The sequence below is a fragment of the Neodiprion pinetum genome, chromosome 1, assembly GCF_021155775.2.
Source record: "Neodiprion pinetum isolate iyNeoPine1 chromosome 1, iyNeoPine1.2, whole genome shotgun sequence".
NCBI classification, from domain to species: Eukaryota; Metazoa; Arthropoda; class Insecta; order Hymenoptera; family Diprionidae; genus Neodiprion; species Neodiprion pinetum.
Genome location: NC_060232.1, coordinates 34,226,474 through 34,254,369, shown reverse-complemented (window position 1 = coordinate 34,254,369; position 27,896 = coordinate 34,226,474). Strand labels below are relative to the sequence as shown.

Below are 27,896 nucleotides of genomic sequence, written 5' to 3'. Positions count from 1 at the left end.
ACTAGACAGACGCGCGTGATGCAGAGTCCTCAAAAGCTGAGTTTCGTGGAAACTCGGAGGAGGCGAAGGTGATAAGAGACCGCAATGCTGAGACACGACTGTCGATGTAGCAACTTGAATTGCAAATCTCCTCGGTATCCTGCTACACTGAGTAATGGAAATTCGCTGTACTGGCCGTTTCGAAGGTTCCATACTTAGCGCGACCCTCGAACTTGACTATCGCTTTTCATGCCCATGCTTCGTCACCTCTTCAGCGATCTCATGCCCCGAAACATCTTCAGCTGCCTTTTTTGGCAGACCGTTTGTACATCGGTATTATTGGAACTGGATGGCAACCAGCTGAATAACTTGCATCGATTTAAGCTACGTAGGCAAATGTATGTGCGTATACGTATGAAAGAAAAATACTGTTTCTATGGAGGAAAATAGGGAAGAACGTACGGTTGACGAAAATTTGCGGAAAATTACAGGACGGAATGAACGTGGGCTGATTAATAATAAAATGAAACTGCACGAGGCGTACTTTCGTAGTATTTCCTTCTTTCCATTCTTTCCATACACCCATGTTTCAGACGTGTTTCTCTCCTCGTATCGCGATCTTGGCCAATTGAACTTCGGCTCTCTTTTCTTCCCGAGAAGGTGGGGAAGGGATCACGGAAAAGTGACTCACTCACTCAAAGTCTTGAAGGTGTGCGCGAATGTTGCGGATAGCACGTTCGATGCGAAGCCTGTCGTGTATAATACGGATGTGCCTTATACGAACGCTTATGTAATTTGCTGTACCGCGTACGCTGTGGTGAGAGAGAAGAGAGCTAGAGAGATAGACACACAGAAGAGAGAAGATCAGACTGTCCAGTGAGATGAAAGAGACGAAAGGCGAGAATGACAAATTATCGGAATTAGCCTTCTATGTGATTTTACACGCGGCAATTTGATATCCCGCCTTTTAAACGAACGTGGGATGAGGTAATTGCCTTCAACCTTTACTCGTCTACCGCGTACCTCGGAATTATTGCTGCCTTGCAAAAACCACTGTGTGGCATGTGCCAAACTGTCTGTACCATCGAATTTAGGTACCGCCATATGCGCAGCAACGGAGATACGCATTTCCGAAACCCTGTGTATTTCTATCGCCGAACTATTTACTCTCCGTAATACCTACGACGTCGCGCAGTTGGCCGGAGTTTAATGATTCGTAAATTTCTATCCATTCGTTACCCCGATCTCAGGCTTGTTTCTGTATTTACTCCACAGGTTAAACAACCTTTACGTACATCAGAATTTAATGGCGATTTTTTTTACACGACTGCGAAAGCAACGACGTCGAGTGTATTCTCGTATTTTTTTCAACGGTATCATGCCCCGGATACTCATTTTAGATCATTAGACACGCTACGGGAATCGTACTTATCTAACGTGTATTAACGTAATTATACTGTAGGTACGTCACAACTTTGGAACTCGGGCGTTCATCTCGTCCGCGACAAATATCGTCTTTTTTCATACCTCCGAAAACTCTCAGCCCTCTTCGACGTCATGGAGGTATAACCAATTTAGACTCCGATTCAATACCCTGGAACACTTTGTCGGTGTATCTGGAAACGATATATCGTCCACGGTGGATCGAGGAATGGGGATGGGGATGGGGATGGGGATGGGGATGGGGGAGAGTACAAGGAGGCGACCTCTCGCATTCAATCAAGAAAGTTTAACATCCCTAAGATTCGTGGCGGGATCGGCGGGGGGTGAACGGGGAGGGATATGGGTACTGCGATCGGCCTCCGAAGAAAACGTATATTGAAATAAGCTCGAGGGGATGGACGGCGGAAGATCGGGAAAACATCCGAGAGGCGATTGATGTTGCCGTGAAAGTTTTCTTGAATGGGCGCAATTTGGCGTTTCGTAATCTTAGCCCTCCTCGCGGGCAGCGAAAGATTGGCTTATAGCCTTGGCTTATCGTTAGCTAACTCCGCCTCTTACGTCGCCACTCTGCCCGATGACTCTCATCGCCTCGTGCAACCCACCGCGCCCCGGGTACCCCGGTTGGAAAGAAAAGTATTCTTTCGTTAAGTAACCGAAGACAGGCCTCGCCGTGAATAAGGGGCGAGGAAAACATCGCTCTTTCCTTGACACGGGAAAAAACAAAAAAAAAAGAAAAAAAAACTAAAAACTAAAGTATACACAGAGGAGAAAATAGTAATAAATGAAAAAATGCAGACACGGATACACGGACGCACACACACACGGAAAGGAGTAGTTTGTACGCGTAAATGTTTGAACACACGTGAAACAATATTGCGGTAACGAATTTACGACGGATCAACGACACCGAGATTATACCCGTTTATTGAAGAATAATAAAACGAATAAAATCCCTTCACTTATTACCGCGTTTATATGAGATACGATAATGTAATATGGAGTATCCGTTTTGTTTAACGACATTGCGACCTTTCTAATCGCGGCGTAATTGCAGCGACAGGGAAGATTCCGGGACTCGTTTACGACCGCAAACGTTCATAAGCAGCGACTGTTGTTGCAACTGTTCCGGCCTTGGACGACCGTGTGTTTTCAGTTACCGTTTCTCATCTTCATGATGGAAGTATGTTTGTACATACGTAGGTATAGATATAGCGGGTAGGACTGTTCATGTCGCTATACCAAGTCGGGCGCACACCTTGCATGACACCCACCAGCCCGATATTCGTCTCTCGAGAGTGTATAGATATCCTATTTATAGAGAGAGAAAAGATGAATGACGTCATAAAGACGATATTTTCAAAGAACTGAGAATTCGTCGGTAAACGTTTGTCTTCGTTACCGCAACGCAAGGCCAACTGGGTCACCCTAATTGTCTTAGTTTCTTTTAGCAATAACGCGAAAGACCGTCTAGATACCCGTTAGACGTTCCACTGTGCTCGAAACGCGCCACGGTTATCGGAATCGCAATTTTTTACTTCATACGTACCCGCCGGTCGTTTTCTATTCTCGTGTTGCTTCGTACACGCACTTTTAGATAAAACGTGGGCCCCAACACGGTGGGAGCCAACAGCCGTATGCGGCTGACATCTGCCTTGCCTGTCACGGAAATGGCCACGTCCGTAACACCTGCAGCAGCCGAAAGCCACGGGTGGCGCAGGTGTTGCACGGTTCACTATTCTGGCCCCCCTGTATAATCTGGGTGAACAAAGCGATCGATCATAGTTTCAGATCGGTCCAATTAATTATTTACGCTTCTCTGATAATCGAGACCGCGCGCACGGTTCATCCTTTTTCCGAAACTTTCGGTCGTACCGCAAAAGCAACGCGCCGCTAATCACTCGGGACCAATTCTTTTCCTTCTTTTTTCTCATGTTGCAACCATGACTCTTTTCTAGACGGTGTATCTCTCGAGGATCCCGGTCAAAGTCGGAAAGTTGATTTTCCTTTCTTCGAAAGATTAGCCCCTTCGTAGGGTTATCGAAAATTGAGAAAGGGCTATCGTCTGTCCGTTCTCGTCTCTCGTATCCCATCAATGTACGTATACCTATCCACTTTGCTTCAGTCCCCCGAAACTCATCACGAGCCATCCGCTTTTCGTCGTTATTACGACAATGGACGTGATATTCGGGACTCGTTTAGCCTGTAGAGGTTATACGTATACGTATAATTAATTGTGAAAATCCATGTAGCACGGTAATTCCCCGGGGGAAATTATTACGTATACCGCGATGCCGGAATCATTTATTATCCTCTCATTGTGGACAGCGGTATAACGGCCCGAGAATTTTTCAGCTGATTTCTTGGAACGAGACAACTTTAACTGAGAACCTTTTAAACCCGTATTGGAAGGACCCCGTCTTTTGGGGCTACGCTTGGCTCTGCATTGTGAAGAGTTTCGAAACTTGTAGTTCGTTTTATACCTGGATGGGTTGACTGCGGAATCGGTCCCAGCTAACAGGGGTTCAAGATTTCACCGTACCTTCCGACCTCCGGGTGGATGTTACGAAGCTCGTTCAATATCTGGGTATCTTCTGGCTAAATGTTGCGGTACACGTGTACAATAGTCACATACATGCAGGGTAGTAGAAAATTGAAAAATCCGATGGCAGGGAGCCGGAGGTCGGTGTATAATAACCTGAGCATGAATTACCCGACGCTTAAGCGCTTCGTCGTCGTGCATTTTTCCCAGCTTTTTTCGTTTCGCACGGTATAAACTCCCGGCAGCGCAGCGGCGCATCGGCTCTTCGTCTCGGCTCCTACAGGAACACAACGAACGCTACGGATTACGTGGAGGAAGTTTAAGCGTATCCGCTGTTTCCCTTTCCCCATCATCCTCCTCCTCTTATGGGAGTAAACTGGTACGTACCTACGTTAGCCTGCCGTTCTCACGCCGTCATTTTCCACATTGTAAATCCCTTGCGGGGCCGTGTCGGGCCGTGAAGAGCTTTTTAGTCCGCTAACCAAACGACTACACTTTATACGTACCTGTGCATGTGTGTGTGTGTGTGTACGGTATTTGTCGGCCTATATCCAAATCGCATAATCTGCAAGCCCTCCAGCCCCCGGGGTTGTGTGCGTTACGAGTTGTAGTATTTCTTGGTTCCGCAGGTAGCGGATGTTCATTAGGGCTTCTTCGAGACGGTTCTTCGCGATTTCTATCCTTCCGGGCATCGCTATCCCGCCGCGATGGATTGTAACAACGCCAGGATTCCGTATAACCGTTAGAATTACAGCTCAACTTTTTCCACCGTGATCTGAAGCTGCTTGCTGCTGCCGCAGTTTGAAACGGATCCCTCAAGCTTCACGATCCAGCAATTATTCCCTTATTTTTAGCAATGTCCATTCCGGTTCTACTCATAAAATTATCCGCTGAAGTAATTTTCGTTCAACCTTCTGCAGCTGAACGATTCACGGATATAGGAAACAACCGTAGATTGCTGTTGAGGATGAATCGATAGTTAAATTGAAAAGAGGAAGAAAAGTAACAGAGAAATGCAATGTGGCGGGTATTTTGCGCACGTCCACTTAACTCCGTCTATAGTTGGTCCAGCCGTCGTCGGTTGGATGTACAAAACAACGCGAGTAAAGCATTCCGTACAGCGTTCACTATGTAACGGACATGTCGCACATGGCCGAAGCGAGCCCGTTTCTATGCGTATATTTTTGTCTCTTTGTCAGCTATGCGCTATAGAAATCTTTTTACACATACACATACCGTCGGTTATCTCGATCTTACGAGCAATATATGCACGCCCGCCTATTCAGAAGATAGCAGAGAACAACGTGCGTCTTCCGCAAGGTGAAGAAACAAAAAAGAACGTTCGACTAGTTATTTTTATTTCTTCACTCTACGAGTCGAGTTCCTAGCTCGCGTGTTTGTACGATCGAAAAATCGTCGAGGTGCGACCTTTTGTTATACTCTGAAAAAATCCCGTAAATGTATATTATACAAGTATTTGCAAAGATTGGTATGTAAATCGAAAAAATTCTTATTAACGTTGTTTTTTTTTTTTTTTTTTTCTTTATTCACCCGCGGTACATTACTCCTCGCGAAAAGTAGACGTCGAGGAGTCGTCGGGGCAGCAACAGCATCTCCTCCAGTAGCAGCAGCATCTCACCTCGCGCTTGTTGACAAGGCGATTAAAACCTGTTTGCTAATTGCACCATTATTTAATATTTCGAGCCGTTTACACGTGCAGTCACGAGATTACGACGTGCGGTTAATTGTATCGTCCGTCCCTGGTAATTGGCTGGAAATTGTAAGTCTGCAGGAGGCACACTGTTATATGGCTACATTATGTGTTCTTGCACCGCGCGGGCCGCATATTTTGAAAGTAAATTTTACCGCATTGCCTTCAGACGTCACCGTGAAACACGACGCTATCGCAAGTCCGTGCTTTTAGGGATCCTGCGATCAGCTGGCCACTGATTCCTGCGGTGAACCTCGATCAAATTAGTAAGATTTTTCATCGGCCAAACGCGCCGTTTGATAGACGCACGGGGAACACGCAATGCCTGTATTATACCTGCTGGATCCTTGTAACATGTTGATGAAAATGCGCCGTACACCTTTATATATATACACACACGCGCACACATATATAACATACATCGATGACGGAAAGAAGTGCAGATCCGGGATCTTCCGTCTGACCCGAGTCGTCCAGGCTGCGGAGCACGTCTTTGTTTGTGCTAAAATTGGCATTATGTAGACAGTTTGAGGTACTTAAATGAGAGCATAATTCCCACGCTACCCGCAATGGTTTTTGCGCTTTTTTATTTTACCTTCGCGCAAAACTTTTAAACTTGTGCAAGACTGCTCATTCGTACTCGTCGACGACGCGCGGAGCGCTTGTATGACGTGTATATGAAGGTTTTTACACATCTCCAAGTGCGCGTATACGTGATTCGAGCTCGTGCGGAGGGTCTATTGTATGACAGGCTCGTGCTGCTCACGTGAGAACGAGGCCTTAAAGAAGGAAGGGTGTTAGCGGCAGAAGCTCAGGTCCACGAGTTTCGCTGGAACTTCGCAAAAGTTGAATGATCTCATATTTCAACCACGGAAATGATCACACCCTAGCAGCTCGCGCTTACACTATGGAATTATACCTGGTTGCAGGTGATTGCTTCTCCTCCTATATCACACACGAGAAAGGTGTTGCGAGTTACGTAAATCGATAGCCAGAACGCATATCGGTGACACGTGAGTAAATGACGTATGACGCGAAGAAAAACCTGATAAGAACCGAAGGTAACACTGTGTCGTTTCTTGTATTATACAGCTGATTTGGACGTTGAAGTAGGAAGAAATAAACCATGATCGTCGAACTCGCGTTGTGGCGAAATTTAAAATTTACGATCGTTGAATATACAGGCGAAGAATAAACGTTGCATCGGAAATTGCGTCGTATGCAGGTTGCACGAAACGCGAAGCGATCAATCAATCTGTTCGTGGGTGTGAAACTAGGCTACGTAAATTTTAGCCGAGACCAAAGTTTGAAAATTTAAGTCCGGAAGACGGAAATATCGTAGGTACCGTACGTCTGGGTTGTCGGTGGTATCACATGACCCATGTATGCGATCATAGGGGAACAGAGTGTTTTCAACGCAAACAACGGTAACTTGGGTTTCGGATTTAGATGTGTCAGCGAAGTGGGGCTACCGTTACTTGGCGGGTAAGGCATAAATTCAGGCGAATCCGTTCCTTCTTCCTCCGCCCACCCAACTATCATATCCCACCTGTACCTATAAGTTCACGACGTGGAATTGACTCGAGCAATTTGAAACTTTCCCTTACTAAGAAGTCCGAAGCTCTGGCTCGTCCGCGCGGGTTTCGTTGCGCCTTTCAATTTAAGAATTCTAAATCCAGCCGAATAGGAAAAAAGGAGGAAATAAGAAGAGATTCCGAGGTCCATCGTCCGCGGCTCGCAGCCCGCGTGTCTCCAAATATAACCTCGTGGTATTTGTGGATAGCTGATGGTGTTTCGTTGCCTACGAAGAGAGGAGGAGACCCGCGTAGTTATCGTTCCTTTCCACCACTGTGAGAAGGATGCAGAACTTTGGAAGAAAACCAGGAAACTTATACCCTTTATTCGTCCAATCGACACACCCGAGTGATTAACGCCTTTCGTAAAAACGGCTAAGATATTGTACGGTGTTGAGTTAAAACTTGGGAGGAAGGAGTTGCACACCTCCGACTCCCAGTCATCGCTAGAAATTTGCCAAGATTTGCTAAATCGAGAGGAGACCCGAGTAGCGTTCTCAATGAAATTTTACCACCCGAGAGAATGTCGTCGTCGATCCTCCGTCGACCGATCGCGGAGCCCGCGAATTTACAGGGATTGCAAAACAGGAAACCAGATGTAAAATTGATTATCTCGAGGATGTTAATTTGTCGCGAGGTTGGCTTCCAAATTTCATTCACGGTCAATGGAAACGAAACCCCGCCAGTCAACGATTCCTCATCCATGTACGTAGCATGCCTCGGTAGGATGATCGTATTCGCTTCAAGGACACGGGTTTGTTTCTCTTTGTTCGTTTATTTACACGTGGCTGGTGAGGCTCGTCTCATCTTTGAGATACGTTGTAGCAGCGTTCACTCGCAGCCCTTAAAACTTACGGGATCTTGCATCGTCTCGTAGAGTCTAGGGCCCTTCTTGTAACTCGCACGTCGTTTTTCACGGCTAGTCCGTTAATAGATACCATGCACACGGTGGTACACTCAACGAGGATATAACCAGCACTTTCTATTTCTCATATTTCTCCAACTGCATCTGGGATGATTTACACGAGTATAAAGAAAAAATTAAAGAGCGCAAGAGGAAGCGTTTCGGTGCATGGCAACTAAATTTAGTAATTTACATCTGGTTGTTAGGAAGTTCGAAAGACGGGCTCGTATAACCGACGCTATGCGATACATGCGTACGAATTCGTGGCACATACACACCTGTATCGGTGTCGTGATCGATCGATTACCTCGCACCACATACCGTTCGTCGAGTGCCGATCTTATCTCGTATATATTTATTTACTTTGTCGCCGCAATCATCGCTATAGCATGTTGTTATAATTCCCTTCGGAGGGAGTTTCACCGGTTTCGTTTAATTGACTGGCTTTTCGTTCGGCAAAGAACGAAATTGGACCTTGCCGTCGGGCCTCGTCAAGTCAAGAGTGGATCGCTCAAGCTGTGACGGGTAAACGCGACTCTGCAGTTTTATATATATTATATATATATGTATACATGGGTATACCCTACTATATACTATACGTATATATACACACTTCTGGTCTGGCCGCTTTGCCGAAGGGAGAAAAAGGAACGGGAGTCTTAGGAGACGAAAGAATACCGAGACGTGAGGGAACTGAATAGAGACAGAGATAGGAAGTAAGGAGGGAAGGTAGTGATTCAACGAAAATCCCATCGGCCAAGGGGAGGTCCGTACTATATACAACTACACACTTTGCAAATAGCGCATCTTTCGGCGTCTCCCTGGATTATCATCCTGAACCACGAAGTAGGTGGAGCACACAGTGCATCAACGAATTGCACGGTATAAAAAGAGGTAAAAAAATATCTTGTAGACGAGGTAAAGTTTTTGGTCAGGATGATGATACCTTTTTCGCCCAATTTTCCGACCAGTCGCTGTCAAAAAACGTTCGCCTTGGCACTTTGTCAAGTGATAGTGGGGAACCGCTGCCGCTGCTGCGGGGTTGCCTCGAGACGGGCAACGAACCATAAAGCCGAACTTGAAACTCGAAACCAGCCTCGAATTACGCAACGGACGGACACACGGACGAACGGGCATCGTGGAAGTACGGCACGTTCAAGTTGGTAACTGATGCTCCGCTTGTCGTTCCTCCTCCTACGTCCACTTGCATGCCTGCGGCCCTCGTTACTGTCTGGCTTCGTCGCTGCCGTTTCCGGAATTGCTCTTCCCTACTTCCCTGTCCTGTTTCGGTCCGACGCGACGAGTTACGTCACGTAACGAACTATATTATCGACAACTTTTAGCTCGACAACTTGATTAGCCGTTTTCTACTTTTTTTCCGTCTCTTTCCAACCGATCATCAGCCTTAGAGAACCAGTTGATCCGTGTCGACTATCAGTCGATACTCGCTTGATTAAACCTCACATTTTTAAGCCCTTTCACAGTTGGCGATTTCCCGCTTCATGTTTCGGGGAGGGGGCGAGGGGGCGAGGAGGAAACGCCACCTGTCCGAGCATATGCCTACCGGTGTGTTATTATCATAATTTCGGGAACGTCGGGGCGTAGCTCTAATCTTGTAAAATATGGCCGGGTGTCGCGGTAACGTAAACCGTGAGAGTTCTTCGGCTGACGCGCTGTTTATCAACAAGCCTTTCGCGGACCCCCAAGACGAATAGTCTACCCGGGAGTCTTAGTCGCGAGGGGTCGAACGGAACCTCGTTCTAACGAGCGGACACACCCCCGTGAATAGGACGCAATTATCACCGTTCTATTGACTCTAGACGAAACGGATAACGAGCCAATGCGCGTCGTAAGGTTGTGTGTAAGAAACGGGTAACGTAAACCCTCCCCCACCATGCTACATGGTGCGTGTAGAACCTGAGACGGTCGGGTTATACGCGCCGCTCACATTCTACCTTTAAAGAATTTCTTTTCCTTCGTAAATACTCGAATAAACGCGCACACACACATAGCCGCACGCACATCGTTGTGAGAAGAAGTTTCGTGCCTAAGGAAAATATGCTTGGGGATGGACCAAATGCCCGTTTGAAGAAATCGTTGAACCATTTTCTGTCGACATATCCGCATACCTGGAAGTCCTTGGCTACGCTGCAGCTAGAGTATAACGGGTAACTGTTATTGGCACTTGAGGCAGTGCAGGATGACCCTGTACTCGTAACTCTGTTAATGGTTTTAAAGTAAATAGTTGTAAGGTTAGATTGTAAATTCGGAGCCAGGTTTCACAATGTCCTTGAATTTCGTTATATGTATAGATACTTGCTTAGGTATAACCTGAAATACAATGACGAACGCGATCAAAGTACACCCATTAGTACAGCCTGATATATGTATATGGTTAAATTACATATCTCGGTAAGAACATAGAAACACCGCGAGCGCCTAATCGACACTTGACTTTCCATCATTACTGATTGATTTTCCCGAGTTATACTGATTAGTTTTTGAGTGTCTATATTTTATAATACTCATGATTGAGTTTTTTGACATGGTTCTGCTTGTAATATCCACACGAATGAATACTGTATGCGCCATCTCGGGTGCTGAAGAGTTGCAGCAATCCATTGTTCGGAGAGTATATGTATAAAAATGCCTTGAGCAGTGAGATGTTCGTTACCCCCCAAGTGTGTCCTGCACCGCTCTTACTAGGGTCAGAAACACCAAACCCTGCAAGTAACGAGCTTTCGGTGAAAAGAATGCAAGTGTCCCGTTACCCCCTTTCGAGTTCAGCAGCAATGGCTTCCCTCCTCAATGACTAACCGTTCAATTAAAGTTCTCGAATAAAGGGACTCGGTCGCCTCAAAACGAAAAAGCGATCCGACAACCCCGGTCCCCCAACACCGCGTGAAGTCCTCGCACTTGAATCCCGACGCATAATTTCACCGTCTTAATTCACCTTCCATTTTTCATTTGTTACAGTCGTCCAGAGATGAGAGACCGACGTCGACTTCGGCAGGCGGTACTCAACCCCTTACACCGACTCCTTCACCGTCGCCGGTCGCCGATGCACCGATCGGACGTGCCCTAATGGAAGCCGCACTCTTGCAGGCAGGGACCCAACCTCCACCCATGGTCGTCACACCCCCAGGGTACTGGGTCGAGGGTACCGACCACCATCACACTCTCGATTCCTCGGGCAGAGCCATACTGCCCACTCACCTTGCCTGGCAACCGACGATAGACCAGGACGACACAGCCAAATGCTACAGGCGTCTCTTTGCCACCAGGGTAAGTTGAATAGGCAACGTGAAGTCGAACTTGTCTGCCGCATTTCGAAACCTGCTCTCCCGTTTTCCGCAGTACCATATTGACGGAGCAGAAGAAAAATTTGACTTGCAATTTTGCACATTTTGTACATTCTTATTCATTTATGCTCCCGCGTTCAATCCACTCGATATACAAATGCCAAAAAGCCGCGGTGTTATTATCTTCTATGACAGGGTGCCCTTTGCCGATGCGTATCAGGTATAACCTACCACATACCCATGACACGGAGAGCACTTTGATTTGAATTTTTAGTACGCGTAACGGTGCGGAGAAATCACGTTGCGAGTTCTCTATGCAGGCTTTCACTTATATATGTCAGTGGCAACGCGACAGTGTCATATAACTATATTACTTGGTAGTATGAAAAGATAAACGAATGAATAAGTAGACAAGTTGATTTAAACTGGTAAAACTTGTAGCCAGACATAATGGAGTTCGACTGGCACGGATACATACGTCTTCGCTCTATTATTCTACACGCTAAAAGCTTCTTCGAGTCGCACTTGAATGGCCACGCCAGCTTGGCACAGAATCGTGAAAATCTGGAACGAATTTCGAATCACGAGTTCGAAGTGTTGGAAATGTTCGAAGCAACATATGGATATCTAGTATCACCTAAGCACCGTCGTTTGTAGTGCGATGCAACACTTGCTAGATCACGGTGTAATCTCGATTGAATTTAAATGAAAGAAAGAAGGAATGAAAAAAAAAATGCGGGTACAAAGTATTCTAAGAAAGTGCTCGCGGTAAATGCCCGCAGCGAAATCCGTGATATTATCTAGTTAATGAAGATTTCTCACAAATTAAACACCACTTTACACAATGCGCAAAACTATACGACGGCTCACGATTCGACCCGATGCTATATTCTACGTAATATATGCCTGTAATACATGATACGGAATACCATGTAACGGGACACAATAGCAGACTTCCAAGTAGTAATTGTTTTTATTTACTAATTGCAATATCAATTAACGTAACACACTTAAGCTAAGCCCGTACCTCGATTCCACTTCAAGTATACTACGCGTAAAGTTTATACCTCTGCTGTACGAGCGTAGTAAGGTACAAGATCCGTACAATGCAAACTATCGTTGTTGGTACCGACTCTCGCAATCAGTCCATTATTGTTATTAGTTAGTACTCGGAAAGTGGGGCAAAACAACGCGTCTCCCGGTTTCCGAACTTCGTGACAATACCCGTCGTCAAATCTAACTTCTTTTCGAATATACACCGCGTATAACGTCGTAACAGCGAAAATAACGACTGCCGCACATTTTCCAGTTTGATTCTAGTACACAGTTATAGAGAGAAAATTGTGTCGAATGTTACGCCGAGTGGGGTGGATCCTAATGGAAACCGAACGGACTTTACTCCAGTTTTTAATAATTTTTATTCTTCCTTCTCTCTAGTTACACGACGACTCGTATTATATGAATATAATATATACAAGCTCTGAAACGCACAACTGTGAGAGTAGGTAAACCGCATCTTCGACGCAGTAAGTACAATCCCCTGCGGTTTGCGGAGCACACTTCCTACGTGATTCAATACTTTCCATATAACGAGTCATACGCCACCTCGATAAGGGAATGCGTTTTATCCTGCTAATTGTCGTTTCGTTCCAACGTGGTTGTAAACAACGTTAACGTAACGAGCCGCATGATTCCCTGGAGTTATACATGCATAACTGGGACCAACCGTAACGTCGTGCAGCGTTACGATAACACGAGCAAAGGACAAAAGGTCCGCAAAATCTTACACGCGGACTGTTTGGACTTTCTGCAGACCTTGTACGCAGCGGCAGCGAATTCGCGGGGACATTTGAAGGTAGAAAATACCTACGGCCCCCAGGATTCCCAATGGCTGGTACAACGAGTACACGCACTTGGACGACTCGGTATAGGTGTAGACGCAGAGTATGCGTACCTACGGCGTTATACCTACTCCTGCGCCATCAGCCATAAGCCATATCTGGAGTTTCGTGCTGTAACAGCCAGAGTTTGAGCATATACTCGTTGGGCGTGGGAGTGGGAATGTTCTCATAGCCTCTGCCGGTCGTCGAGGCGCTCGCCCGTGACTTCCATCCTCCGCCTCCTCCTTCGTCCCTTACGCTTCTTGCCTTTTAGCCGGCTCTCTTGCCCTGCGGTTCTCTCTTTCTCCGATTCCTCTACCTCGGTCTAGAGGTAGGAAGAAGGTAGGAAGGTGGAAAGGTGGGAAGGTAGGCAGGCAGTCAGGCGGTGCTCGGTATCTACCCGCGTCCATCAGCTGCGCCTTCTTGCTGGATGGATCTCTTGCGCAACGTGTTCCGTCTCTTGTCTTCTGTCCTATCTCTCTCCCTCTCCCTCTCCCTCTCACTCTTCTCTTCTCTGCCGTCTTCTTCGTTCTGCTACAATTGTTATTGTCTTTACGTACGTACACTTTTCGGATGAATTTCGTCGCGTTTTGATAGTACACGATGCCGCGGTGCTGCCCGCCCGACCTCCTCCAACCTCTTCGTGCGAAAAATTCTTTCCCTTTGTCCCTTTGTTCCTTACGCCTTACGCCTTACGCCTTGGTAATCACCGTTTCATCGTCTTTATCCACTACCGAAATTTTATTTACGGTCTGTGAACATACCCGGCGTTATGTTATTACATACATCCCTGTACACTGCGGTGTGCAGCGTAATGTCCGCGGTATAATGATAATGAGAATGAGAAAAAAAAACAAAAAAGGACTTGTTTAATGTTTTACGACGAAGAGCGGAAAAAGAATACACCACCTGCGTGCATATAATTATTATTATGCGTTTCTTGGAATACCTACAATTTTGCTCACTTTATGCGTCGAGATAAGTCAGATCGGATAATTACGGTTGTAAAAGTGCGCGAAGAGTCTTCAACGTGTTCGATCTTCGCTATTGAGGGATTGCAATTATATATCGCGGATAAACGGTCGTTTTAATAGATTATTTTTTTACACTTATATATTTTCTTGATTTTTTTTTCTCTCGGCACATAGCGGGTATATGATTTTTTTTTCGCCGTGCCGGAGAAACTTGGGAATATGGGGTGCAATGACGAATAACGAAAAGTGAGGAATGCCGTGTTCGCCAGACGTTAAAATCAACGATGATCCACAACTCGAGCTCTCGAGCCTTCCGTACCTGTAACATAATCGTAACAATCGTGATTGCCTCAGGTCGTGTGGATGTGAATATGCCTATAAGTGTATTTACATTTGCATAATAATCTGCGCGAATGATTAAATTCCTTCGTAACATTGTGAGAAAACGTATAGATGTATAAATATTAATAAGCGAGCCGAGGAGGAGCGTTTTCGGAGAACAAAAAAGATTCGTGCATTACGGGCGGAAGTTATTAATAAAAGTTTCGTTTTATCATTATTGTTTCAAGTTTTTTGCAATATTCTTACATACGTCGAAAGTCTGTAACACATTTGTATAACCGTAACCAGCTGGAAGCATAGCTGGTGAAAAAAAAAACAACTCCCTTTGAAAGAGTACGCGCGACGAAGCTGTATACGCAAAGTGAAGGAAAATAACGTTAATGTTTCACTAGCAACAATACGCTGCGCGACCTCTTTCGAAACAAACAACTTATTAACATAAAGAGAGAAAAGCGCATGTGTGTAGCGTTGAATCGACAACGCTATGCCCCCACCTCCATTCCGTTGTATGTTATATACATGTGTGGATATAAGTTTTCTCGAAAGTAGAACGAGTTCTTTAAACAAGCCCACGCGACTCGATCGGGCGCATGGGGCCCAACTCAGCGGATCTCTCAACGTGTTACATTTTTTTTTTTTTTTTTTCTATTCCGTATTATATACTGCACGTTTTTTACCCGGCCATATGTTCCGATTAAATGATTTTTGTACATAAATATGCGAATATACTGAAGTTTTCCAGAGCTTGAAACTTTTCGACTGTACCAACGACTGTTTCGTGAGTCAACTTTGAATATGCTGAAGAAAATGGAAGTTCGTTCACCTCAAGTGCAATGATTTTTTAAGAAACTCGTTGCTTACACCATCTACAACTCGGATGGGTACCTCTTCGGGGATTTGCGCATGTTTGTGCTCAAGCTTCTCTTAAATTCGCAACCCCGTGTACGGTGACGCATATCCAGCCCCCTAAACCGGCGAACTCGTTTCCTCTCTTCAATTAACGAGACTGAACCGCGAAACTCCTTGAAACAAACTCCCGCCCCTGCAGTAGCGACAGATATTCGTCACCCGCGATGATTCGTAAGCCGGGGATATACACGTATAAGGGCTCGCCATTCGTCACGCGCCGCGATGCACGCGTCAGGGGGAAACGCTGACGCAACGTCGGGTGCTGCCTGCAAGTGCGTGTCGTTTAAGGCTTAGGTGTAACGCGTTACACACTCGGGGGTATCGACGTCGCAGGTGTGGGTGCGGTGTGGATTTTCTTCCGTCACGCGATCCCATAATCGTTAACCTTTTCCGGATTATAAGATCCAGGCCTACCCAACAGTCCCATAAACTCTGACGGATGTTTGACAGGCGAGATAACCAGAATCGGATGATAATGGCAGATATTATACCCCCTATACGAGTATACCTGTTCCTTTGCTGGAAAACCTCAGAGTCCATGTGATTCTCGTCTTCCGAGTATGAGCATATTGTACCTAAACTCTTCAGGGAACGACAGATTTGAAGAAAACTGTCAGCTGCTCTGAAAAGGAAGTGTGGTATAACAGTCGACATCGTTTTACTCGAAAATGATTAATCCTACGGATGGGTACACAATTCGGTCTCGTGCAACACTGTCAATGGTCCGAGATACTAACCTAGATAACAACACGACATGAGACTACTTTTTGTCAAGGCTAGCAGCTCATTAATCACTCAGATTGTCTTTATCTTATACGCTTTCGCTTCTTCCAGGCTGAACTTGACACCCGAAAACGTGAAATTATTCCAACTTCTGTAACAAAAACTAGCAAAAATGTAGATTAGATCGCCTTCAGCATCGATGGCCGGAAGTTGTAGATTGAATTTCGAATCGATGAGAACGACCGAATGACTGGAATTATGAAAGTTTATTTACAACCGTGGATCAAATTCTAATATTAAAAAAGAAAATTGGAGCATGAATGACCATTTAGCGCACGTACGGCGCTCTGAGTCTCTGGCAGCTGGCCTATCATGCGGCAATGCAAAGTACATAAACGAACCGACCAACGAAGCGAGCGAGCGACCGATATACGGGACGATAACCGCGGGGAGGACCACCGGTGTACGCTTCGATGCTTTGTAAATAGGGACGTCAATAGTTCGATAAAGTAGGTATGGTATATATACACGCGTGTATGTGCGTGTATACATGTATACATATATCGTCGAGGCTTGGAAGTGGGCATAGACGCGATATCTGCTATTATCATTGCTCACTAAACTGAACCCGGCGAACCAATCGGAAGGAACGAGACAATATCGTTTGATCGATCCGACCGATCCCCGTCGCTCTATGCTGCATGCGTATCTTTTTTTTTTCTCTTTCTTCCTTCCTTTTTCGCGCCATTTTCATTCCCATTCAACTGACCGACGACGAAAGTCCAGGAAATTAATCCATTCCTCCGACCCAATGGCTCAGCGATCGCGTTACCCACACTGCGTACAGTGCCTGACTGGCACTCGCTTGCGATGTTGGTAGGTATGTACGTACGTGTAGCACGCACGTACACGAGGCAAGCATATGTCACACACGGTTGTACGAGCGGTGCAGGTAATCATATGTAATTGCGTGAATCATGGTGGAGATTACATAGTCGACCCAGATACGAGATTGCACCACATACTTCCGCTTCGTTGGTCCTCCCCTTAGAATTATGTAAGGCACGTACGTACAGCTTCGCCTCGATTCTTTATATATATATATATATATATATATATATATATATATATATATATATATCGAATTAATCGATTGATTATAAAAGTTGGGAGAACACGTTTTTCGCCTGACGCGGCTTATAAGTATAATGTGTAATACCTACATGTATAACTCGTCTCGGGAAATTGGATATATGTAATTACATGTACCGGTTTGCTGTGGGATTATCTGACCCGAATCTAAATTTTCACGCCTTTCCGGCCACGTAATCGCGTCTTATTTTCTCCCAAGTTTACCATCTCGGGTTACACTGACTTTGCCGGTCGCTTTTCACCACCGTTTCCGATTAGTTGTACGCGAAGAGAAAGGATTATTTGAGTCGCGTTTGATTCAACTAAATCCGGCGAACACAATATACTTACTTGATTCAACAAAATACTTTTGTTGGTCTAGCAAAGTTTAGTTGAATCAACTAAACATTTTGTCAGACCGATAGATCTTGAATTGACACAAATAAATATTTACCTCGCCGTCCGTGACCCCACATTTAGTTGATTCAATGACTTTTTTCCCTCGGTGTATACTGTGGATCCTGAAACACGTGGCCAACTAGGGGTCACTGTCTTCATCCAAGTCTTCGACCGTAATAATCGTTTTGCAAAGTTAATTCGCGCAGTCGGTCGCCGTTTGGCTCTAATTAAGGATTGTATCTGCTAGGTACACGCTTTCTTTCTTCGCACCGCTGTCCGATCGTTTATCTCCGCTTCTGTCAACGGCGGTTTCGCGTTTGCTCCTCACCTCCTCACCCAATCAAGGTAATTGCACGGATTGGTCATGCCCTCGATCACCGCACTCCGTTCATGATCAAGATCGACCCGCACGCAACGAAACGAGCCACACGTCTGGGATATACGTAGGTATGCTGCAACAGTCGCAGGGTCGTTATAATGGGTGTAAATCGGAGCCTCCTCAGCTCGCATTGCTACCGAACAACGTTAAACCCGAGCCTCGAGTCCACCGCGTCAAATGCTGCATGCATAATGCACGCGCTCTGGTTACGAGGACTCGAGTCCTGCGCAAGTACGTACGTTCAGGGAACGGGGTTGTACAGTTTCGCGTTTTCAACCGTGGCTCAAAGCCCGAGGAAAACGACGCCGAACGATGGCAATTCGCATTCTAACAATTTCCCGCTGCCGGAACGACGGCGCAAACTACGAAACTCGTTGGCTTTATCCCTGTATCAGCCGTTACTTGCTGCGCTTAAAACAGGCTTGCTTTCGAAGAAACTCGCGGATATTGGTATCGTTTTACGGACCCTTGAAAGCCCGGCTTTTAGTAAATATACCTAGTAGCACTACGGAGGAAGAACCGCTCGGACAGTATGAATTAATTGTTACTTGCTATTTACTCGTTCCGCAGCAAGAAAGTCGAGGGTACAAGCTCACACGGAAAATCAGGCAGCGCGGGGACTTTGCTGTTTGTATTTTTACGGGCATCGTCATCGCGCGTACCTACGTGCGTGATGCGTTATAACGCAGCTCGGTCTTGCCGCTTGCGTCACCGTTGCGTTGCGTCGCGTTGCAATTACAAGCCTCGAACTGTCCCGTTTTTAGACGCATGCTGCAGTCGCACTGACGACGAGCGCAATGCGTTTCAATGACAGGTCACCGCGTCTCGAAACGTTTCTTATACACCAGTCGGCTACCGCATCGCCTGTATACACGTACACGTGTGCGGTTCGGTGTTGAATGACTCTTATTAAACTGCACCACTGGTGTGTAACAGTTGCTTGACCCTTTGACCTCTTGTGTACACAACGGGCTTCCAACTTCCATGTGCAGTATAATATATTTTCATTCCCACTCTTTCCACCGGCCGGTAAAAAAGCGAAGCGTCGATGTGTGTCTGCGCGTGTGCTTCATTTATAGACCGAACGAACGGACGGACGTGACGACGGTCACTGGTACAGTTTTAAAATGCAGGCCGTTAAACCTTACGTTCATCTCTTTTTCTACAGGAGCACGTCAACCTCGTCGGAAGGGACCCGGAGCATGGACCGGTACTAGTATCCGTAAAGGCGGAATCTCTCGCCGGCGAAGAACACTGGAGAGTATTTCTCAGACTGCGAGCCGGTTCTATGCACAAACTCTTACCGGCTTCGGAGATCGGTCCAAACCCATCGCCGATCAGAATGGTCAAGGTGAGTCTTATTACTTCGGCACGACTGATAGTATTAATCTTAACAGATGCGGGCGATAAGAAATTAAGACAATGAATTAAGCGGTATATTTGCTATTAATTATACGTATATAGCAGAAGAAAGTAACCTGAATTGAGAAGAATTGATTGTTTGTAATTGATCCATACTGTATTGCAGGTTAAATGTTTTGATTGTACGTAAACAAGTTTACAGAATTTTATATCGTTTCCTACTACTAATGTACTTTTCATAAGTAACATGACAAATATTTGAGCAATGCGATAAACGAAACAAACATATCGCGACAATTTAACGCTCCATCGTTCGGCTGCCATCGGCGTTATAATATGTGGTAAGGTAGGAGTATAAATCATTCGGTATTCAGTGGACGTATCGGATTGCAATATAATTATTGACAATAGCTTGATCAACTCTGGATCGACCAGACATAGGTGTACGTATATCGCACACTCCTAAATTGGTAGCCTTCGCATATACGAATAGTCCAGTCAAGATATGTATTCGCTTTGATGACACAATTGAATTTCCTACAAGTTTTGTCTTTACCATTTTTCGTTAAAATTGAAAATGGCTGAGATATTGAAGAAAATTTCATAAAATTCAAGATGGCGGCGATAGAGAGGGGCCGATTTGGTCAACTTTTGGTTTGAGGACTCCCAGTGACCCCCCCAACGACTGAACCAAGAAAAAACGAAAACGGAATTAATGCAAAGTGAGGTCGATTTTTTGCCTATCTTGACTGGACTAGAATGTCGGGGGCTTGCTTGGTTCCGCGGTGCGTTTTCGAAACGTAATCGACGTTATATATACGTTTACAACGACGGGCGATGAGTGACGTAAAGATGAAAGAAAATAAGCCGCACTTGTGCGCGAAAAATTGTGCCCAATAGACCAGGTCTGTACCCACCGATGACACGCACGAAAACGAGCCGCGCCTCTATCTTGAGCTAGATACGGGCTCGTGAGTCTTTCGAGATCTTTGAAGCCGCGAGGGGCGGATGATAATTCTGCCCATTACGCGCGCCTTATTTGCATTGCCGCGTCCTACGCACCCAGTTCAAACAATCGAAGATCCCTGCCGGACCCGCGTGGGCTGGGATCGGAGCTGAACCGATGCATGCCTCGGTGAATGGCGAGGAAGGATTGTTGCAGGGTCTCTGCTTACGCTTTGCGCTTTGCGTCGAGGTTTACGACCGGCGCCGCAGCCGCGTGCGGCGACTGCTGCTGCATATCTCGCGTACTTCGTTAAATAAAAATTCGCTTGCGGACCTCGCGGCCTGCAGAGTCTGAAATACCGACAACTAATGTAATATGATTATCGATAAAGCTCGCTCTTACGATTCCATTGCTCAATTATTCACACGAGTTTTCGCGATTTTTTACACATTGACAATGTAATTTATGCATGAAAAAAGTGTTCACGTCAGATGTATGAAAACGAATCTCTTATAATATATCGGGATTTTAATTAACGCGGGTCGTGCTGCTGACTATATCTGCAAATCAATTATTGGCGAATCCAATTTTCTCAACGCGGTTCTCTACCGCAACCGCGTCCCAGATACATCTTACTTGACTGAGATCTTAATTTTGCATTGGCCCTGTCCTACTCGTCGGTTCGCGAGTATTGGAATTGCAGAGGTCGTCGCGTCACGATCTTGAGGTCAATATATTATCAGAACGTCGTTGAAATGCGCGAAGTAAAACTGTCCGAGTTGCGGCGAACGTCGGGCTTATCGGGTGGATCGTAAAAGGCGATCGTCGCCAAAACTTTATTCAATTATTCTACTAACGATCGACGAATGCCGATCGCGTCGGTTCTCCTTGCAATATGCAGGCACTTTATTGTACGAAGCGACATCGCATCTATGCAAGCGGAACGAAAATAGTAGGTGATTGTAATTTTACTTCACAGATGCTGAACGAATCTCTGACCGTGAACACGTTGACACCGGTGATTTGCTCCGGCGCAGGAGCCATGATAGCCAGCTACGACGAGCACGCCTTGGTTTCGAAATTCAAATTCGGAGTTCTCCATCAGCGAGCGGGCCAAACGACCGAGGAGAAGCTCTTCGCTAATCGTCAGATAACCCCGGCCTTCCAGGAATTTCTCGCTCTTCTCGGTCAGAGGATAAATCTGAAGGATCACAAGGGGTGAGTTTGGATAAAGAGTTTCTCTAATTTCTGTCCGGAAGCGTGCTCGCTGCAACGGAGAATCTGCTGAGCCCTGAAGGGCTGATTTTGCCCGCGAAGCCAATTACTCGGTTTGTGCCTTCCTGCCCAACCGGGTTTCTTGCTGAGAGCCCGGGGTACCCGAGACGTGAGAAGCGAGACGCGCCACGCCGGCGGGTAGGAAACCAGGCCCCGATAATCGCATTAAAACGCGGCAACGGCTCTTCATCGCTGTGTTTCACTTCCCCCTCGAAACTTTCTCCCTTTTCTTGTACCACTTATTTTTCTCTTACCCTCGAAAAATAACTTCAGATTACTCAACGCTGCGCTCTTTGTTGCGAAATTCCGTAAAATCTTTGCTACGTGTACTACACTCTTGCGCTCTAATTGACTCATTCAATTCTCTTCTCAAGGATGGGAGCAAATGAAACTGAATTCAGTGTAACTGGACGAAATCGGTATAAATCAATTATTGTTCTGGTATGAAATTTGGAAGACAAACCAACGATGAGTTTTTTATACTTTTGTATCACCTGTAATACAGAATCTGGTACAAGTTCGCTTGCTCGCTGTCTTTCAAGTTTTCCAAACATTTGGTTTTTCTCACTTTCTACACAATTTTACGAAGCAATACAATATTTACTCATGCACTTCGTGCAATTCATCGATAATAGCGACGAAAGTCAATAGTATGACCTATAGGTTAACAATGATACTCGAATAATAAGAACGACCATGTAAGTCTTCGCGTACAATGTTATTGTTATCGCTCGTGATCGGCAAGCGTTTCGTCAACACAGGGTTAACATGCAGCTTTATCATCATCACTACGATAAAGACGAATACTTATAAGTCGAAGCGACGTGTTGCGTGTCGAAGCGCCGTGGTTATATCCGTATAATAGGTATAAGCCAGCCTCATAGCCTCGTCCGAAGGAGTTTGCACCAACGAATAACGCCTTATACAGGATTTCTAACTGCTCGGGGATACAATAATTCCAACGACTTTGTCGATTGCTATTCGATTCCAATTGACCCAGAAACATCATCGCGTTACCGGCAGCTCTTGATAACTATAAGCGTCGATTTCTATCGCGCTTATTGTACTTGTAGGCCTGTACTAACAGCAAATGCGTGCTTACCTTCGCGTCCTCGTTTCAACGCGTTGTTGGTTTATTATTCGTATATATTCGTTTATATCCAGGATCGATCAGTCGATTGTGAAACGTAATCGATTTTCAGCTAGAACGCAGCTCTCATATTCGATTATTCATTAATTCCGTAAGAAACAAGACGCCGTGCTTGTCATTCGTTGTTGTCAAGTCAATTTCGTTATTACAGTCTAACTACTCAGTTCATAGTGCGTAACATATTCGTCAGGTGTACCCGAAGTACGATCGATAAGTTAGAAGGGACGGTCCAAATTTGGATTAGCAAACAAAAGTATACAATAGATGTTTCGGTGCAAATACGCTAGTATCATGTTTATTTTTCAACTTTGCGTATCGCGATAATGTACAAAGCCTTTTTTCTCTACTACCACAGGTATGCGGTGACAAACTGTATTGCATATAGATAAGTAGCAAACAAAAAAGACGGAGCAAGTCATTTCGAAAGTACACAACACTTCGAAGTCGTGCTGCAGGGTCATTTGCATAAGTAAACTCGCGTAACACCCACTACTTGTTGTATTTACAATATACTCCACTACTCTACGCCTATTTTCAATACTAAGAAAAACTTTCAGCTCATGCACAGACATATCAATTATTATAACACTCTACAAGTCATGTGCAAGTATAGTGTATACTTGTACGTGTATTATATATTTTACACATACACGTTTGTAAAACGCTGCAATATGACGTATATGTCTACCTCTTGTCCATAATCTACGTCGACCTCATATGTTAAATTGATTGAGGCTTAATTTTTTATCGCGTATCGACGGCCGTCGTGTTGACGTAAGTATTTCGGGTACTTAATACACGGATAAACGTATAACGTGACTTTGGTTGGTATCGCCGCTGAATCAGGCGGCTTAAGGAATTGTTTGATTAAGCTGGGAGCTGTAAGTTTTAGCGAGCCTTTTTCGTCCGGTCCACGAAGGCTGTGCGTAATTGAAGCTATAAACAACGAATTGTACTTCTTATCCGAAGGCTATATATACATCGTAGAGTTATACAGCGAATAATGTCAGTATTAGCCACAATTCTTCCGTGAGTCTTTGAGGTCAGACGCCCGTACGGCTAAACTTGAAGTGAAAACCGGGGCAGATCCATCTGATCAACCGCAGCATGGTTAGGCGATGATAATTAATTGCCGCCCAAAATTAGGTGTACCCCACCAATCAATTAACCACATCCCGACGTCTAGCTGACCACATGACTCACCTCAATTTCCTCGTATCACGCGCTTCGCCGCCTCTCTCCTACATGCATATTACAGGCAGGTATATGTGTGTACCAGGCACATATCAAGAGGATCAAATCTCGATGTTATACCTGTGTATTATATATTATATACATATCAAATTCTTTTTCTCGACTTATTATACGTGGATTCTCTGGAAATATAAAAATTTTCAATGCGTGGAAAGAATTTCGCAAAATTCGATATTTCATCGGATGCGGCGAGAGTATGGAGACTGAGGCTTTTTTTTAATGTTGCAAAGAGTCACGCATCATAGGTTTTCCCATTTCACCTTATTCGACCAGAAACCCGCGATGTGACTAAACGCGACTGTAGTGAATAATATAGATGAACTCCAACCCATGTGTGGACAAGGGTCGTTAGCGAAATATGAAACTGACGTCTAGGGGCTCGGCATCGGATATCGAGCGGTGACCCACCTCGTTATTTCCACTAGGCTGATCGATTAGCTAATTAATAAAGTTCCCGTTACTCTTAATCCCAGGTATCGCGGAGGATTGGACACCCGACACGGTCAGACCGGTGACTCGGCTGTCTACGAGGTTTTTCGCGGGCGTGAAGTCCTATTTCACGTAGCCTCCCTCCTCCCCTTCAGCCCCGGTGACTCGCAACAGCTACAACGTAAACGCCACATCGGTAACGATATTGTAGCCATCATATTCCAGGAGGAACCAACACCCTTCAGTCCTGATATGATCGCGAGCCATTTTCTCCACGCTTTTATCGTCGTTCAGGTCGTCGACCCGTGCACACCGAACACCAGGTATTCATTGTTATCCTATTTTCTATGTTCCGATTAATTTTTTTATTGATTTTTTTTTTCTTTACTCCTCTTTATTTGCGTACGTGATCGTTCATTGTTTGACGTACTCCACATAATCCGTTTTCCCCTGGTCTATACATGGTATCAACGGCTAACGTTACGCTATTTTCAGGTACAAAGTGAGCGTGACTGCACGTGACGATGTTCCACGGTTCGGACCGGAGCTACCCAAGCCTGCTGTCCTACTTAGGGGCGTCGAGTTCAAAGAGTTTCTGCTCACGAAGCTCGTAAATGCCGAGAGTGCAGCGTACAAGGCTGAAAAGTTCGCTAGACTCGAGGTAAATCGAACATTCGATGTATAGGTACACAGTTATTGGAAAGTGAACATCCCGTCAAGTTTTTCCATCGTCGTCTCTCTTTCCGCTTCGACCAGTCTGTTCTAAAAAAAAATACCCGGTTCGCGTTGATTGCTTTTTTGTCATATTTTTAAACTACACCTCGTGCAGAAAAATTGCCGTGGTATTTGCTTTTTTACGGTTCTCTTAAAATGGAAATGATACCTACTCGCACATACTAGAGTAAAAATTGAACGAGAAAAATCCTATATAATTTATAAATATGACGCTTTTGCGAAAAATTTTGCTTTGCGAAACAATATTTATTGTCTTACCTATTCTCTAATACACATATTTACAAAAACGTAACCTAAATAAACTGCAGTACATTCGTCCAAGATCTGACTATTTTCTGACAATTTGTTACACGATGAGAAACGTACTGCGACTGTTTTCTTAACATGTATTTCTGTCATCCAGTTGCGAACCAGATCAGCGCTCTTGGAATCATTGACCGAAGAACTGCAATTGAAGACAGTCGATTTTCTGGGAGGGGGAGCGATTCCATGCCCAGTAAGTCCTGCAGCGAGCGAGGCCTCGGCATCCGGAAGCAGCGGCAGCGGATCCCGATTCATAGACACAGTTCGTAAGGCACTGATATCGCGAGTGCGAAATGCGTCGACGGACAACGTACCGCAACACATGCCGAAAAAGGGTCCATCAGAGGCGAGTCCACCGTGCAATCGGTCGATAAGCAAATCAGGCAAACGTTCAATCGAGCCTACCAGTCCATTGAGCTCGCCAGATTTAACTTTGAGGAGAGATTCGGACCGCGGAAGTCCGAGTCTCGGAAGTCAGGATAGCAGTCACTCTACGACGGAGAACCATGACAGTAGTTTGGCGACTTTGCAGCAGGACGATACAGACAGTAGACGCGAGTCTACTAATAATTCGGAGAAAAGTTCCTTCCAGCACTTGACTCAGGAAAATCTTCACAAGCGGGAGGTCGGCTGTCCGCGAATGACGGAGAAATCCGAAACGCACAGAGTCGTGTCCGAGAGCGATGACAGCTCTCTGAACAGCGAGCTTGAACTGGACCACGTCGTTTATCCGGATAGCGATACTGGTCTCGAATCGATGAGTTCTGCGGAGACTCATGAAGCATCACAATGTCCACAAAGAAGCGAACCCGAAACCGAAGCCCTGCGGACAGAAGTCACTAAGCTCAAATGTGACAAACTTGATCTGCTTAGACAGAATGTGGTAAGTTTAGTAATTTAATGAATTTCAAGTAAATTCAAAGAATCGCCTAATCCGAATTAGATTTGAACTATTCAATTTTTATAAGAAGTTATGCTATAATTATGATTCGTTACCTTACAGACTTGTCAACGAGACATAAAAAGACTTCGTGAAAAGGAACTTCAACTTCAATCCGATTTGACTGCAGCGTCAACGGAAATCTTACGGCTGAGGGGAATGCTAAAAGAGTGCTCGAGTAGCGTAGCTTTGGAGAACAACAACCAACAAACATCAACGGTGTGAGAATATTGAGAGAAGCGATAGCCTCTTAATGAAAAACTACAACGTAGCCTGTAGCTGATGTACAATATGATATCCACACTGGTTTTAAGTACTGTCGCTTGTTAGAGCCTCGCTGGTCTGATCCAACTAGATATACTATGTTAGAGAAATGTGTAGCTAAGTTTGGATTCCGGTGTATTAGTGTCGTCTTCACATACTGTTTAGAAAATCTTTCCAACCCATGGTTTACAAATGGTTCTTCAGCGTACATAGTTAAATGTCTGTAATAATGTTAGATGTTTCCCATATCATACCAACGGAATATGTTAGACATGAGGTTTTGGGCAGTACTGCTACTTTGTTACACAAGTACACAGTCATTTACGAGTAAGTTGTCCAGTTATAGTGATTGTGTGATGATTTTGCTGCTGCGGCGCTTCGTTTGAGCAGGTCCTAACTACGATGGTACTTGAATACTTCTTGAAGGTTAACGCAAAATATTTATGAATTAATTTATTAATAGTTATAGAATACCCGATAGCGGTCAGTGTATAGATGAATATTTAAAAGTCTATTGTTATTAAAAGTTAATGGAAAACAAACAAAAGAAAAAAAAAAAACTAGGAGAAAGAGAATAATTAAGTGTAATTAAATGGATCATACTATGTACTAAGAAAATGATTATTATAACACATGCCAAATTTATTTTAGCGATATAAGCTGAAGCTGCATAGAGTTACCAGCTTGATTTCTTTGCGCACGCAATATATACTATTTTTTCATTCTCTTGTTACAAGTATAATTTCTTTTTTTTTTAAATATCTACTGTGTTCGTCGACGTATCATTTTTTACGTACAGAAGTATTTTACTATTAAAGTTATAATCATACGTTTTATAGTTACAGATACCTTTGTATAATAATTTTAATTTCATACGAAAAATCATTATTACAGATCCTTCATTAGCTTTCGTTAAGATTTAAGAAGTTTGTTTGCTGAAGTTAACATGTTGTAGATTAGCTGAACCAAATCGTTTATTTTTAAGGATTCATTTGCATTAATAACTATCATGTTGTTGTATTACTACGATGCATTTTATGCCACCAATG

At 44.8% G+C, this 27,896-nt stretch overlaps 1 protein-coding gene across 5 annotated transcripts in view; it reads left to right on the top strand.

Moving 5' to 3' along the window:
* Window positions 1-27,482, top strand: part of LOC124225029 (Rap GTPase activating protein 1) — a 139,607-nt gene extending 112,125 nt beyond the window's left edge. For all 5 annotated transcript variants that reach the window (XM_046637416.2, XM_046637417.2, XM_046637419.2 and 2 more), the window contains exons 4-10: window positions 11,127-11,435; window positions 19,358-19,540; window positions 21,477-21,715; window positions 24,650-24,928; window positions 25,101-25,266; window positions 25,744-26,526; window positions 26,647-27,482. In XM_046637416.2, coding sequence (XP_046493372.1) covers window positions 11,127-11,435; window positions 19,358-19,540; window positions 21,477-21,715; window positions 24,650-24,928; window positions 25,101-25,266; window positions 25,744-26,526; window positions 26,647-26,808 — 2,121 coding nt within the window. In that variant the 3' untranslated portion in view covers window positions 26,809-27,482. The remainder of the gene's footprint in view (window positions 1-11,126; window positions 11,436-19,357; window positions 19,541-21,476; window positions 21,716-24,649; window positions 24,929-25,100; window positions 25,267-25,743; window positions 26,527-26,646) is intronic.
* The last annotated feature ends 414 nt before the right edge of the window (window positions 27,483-27,896 follow it).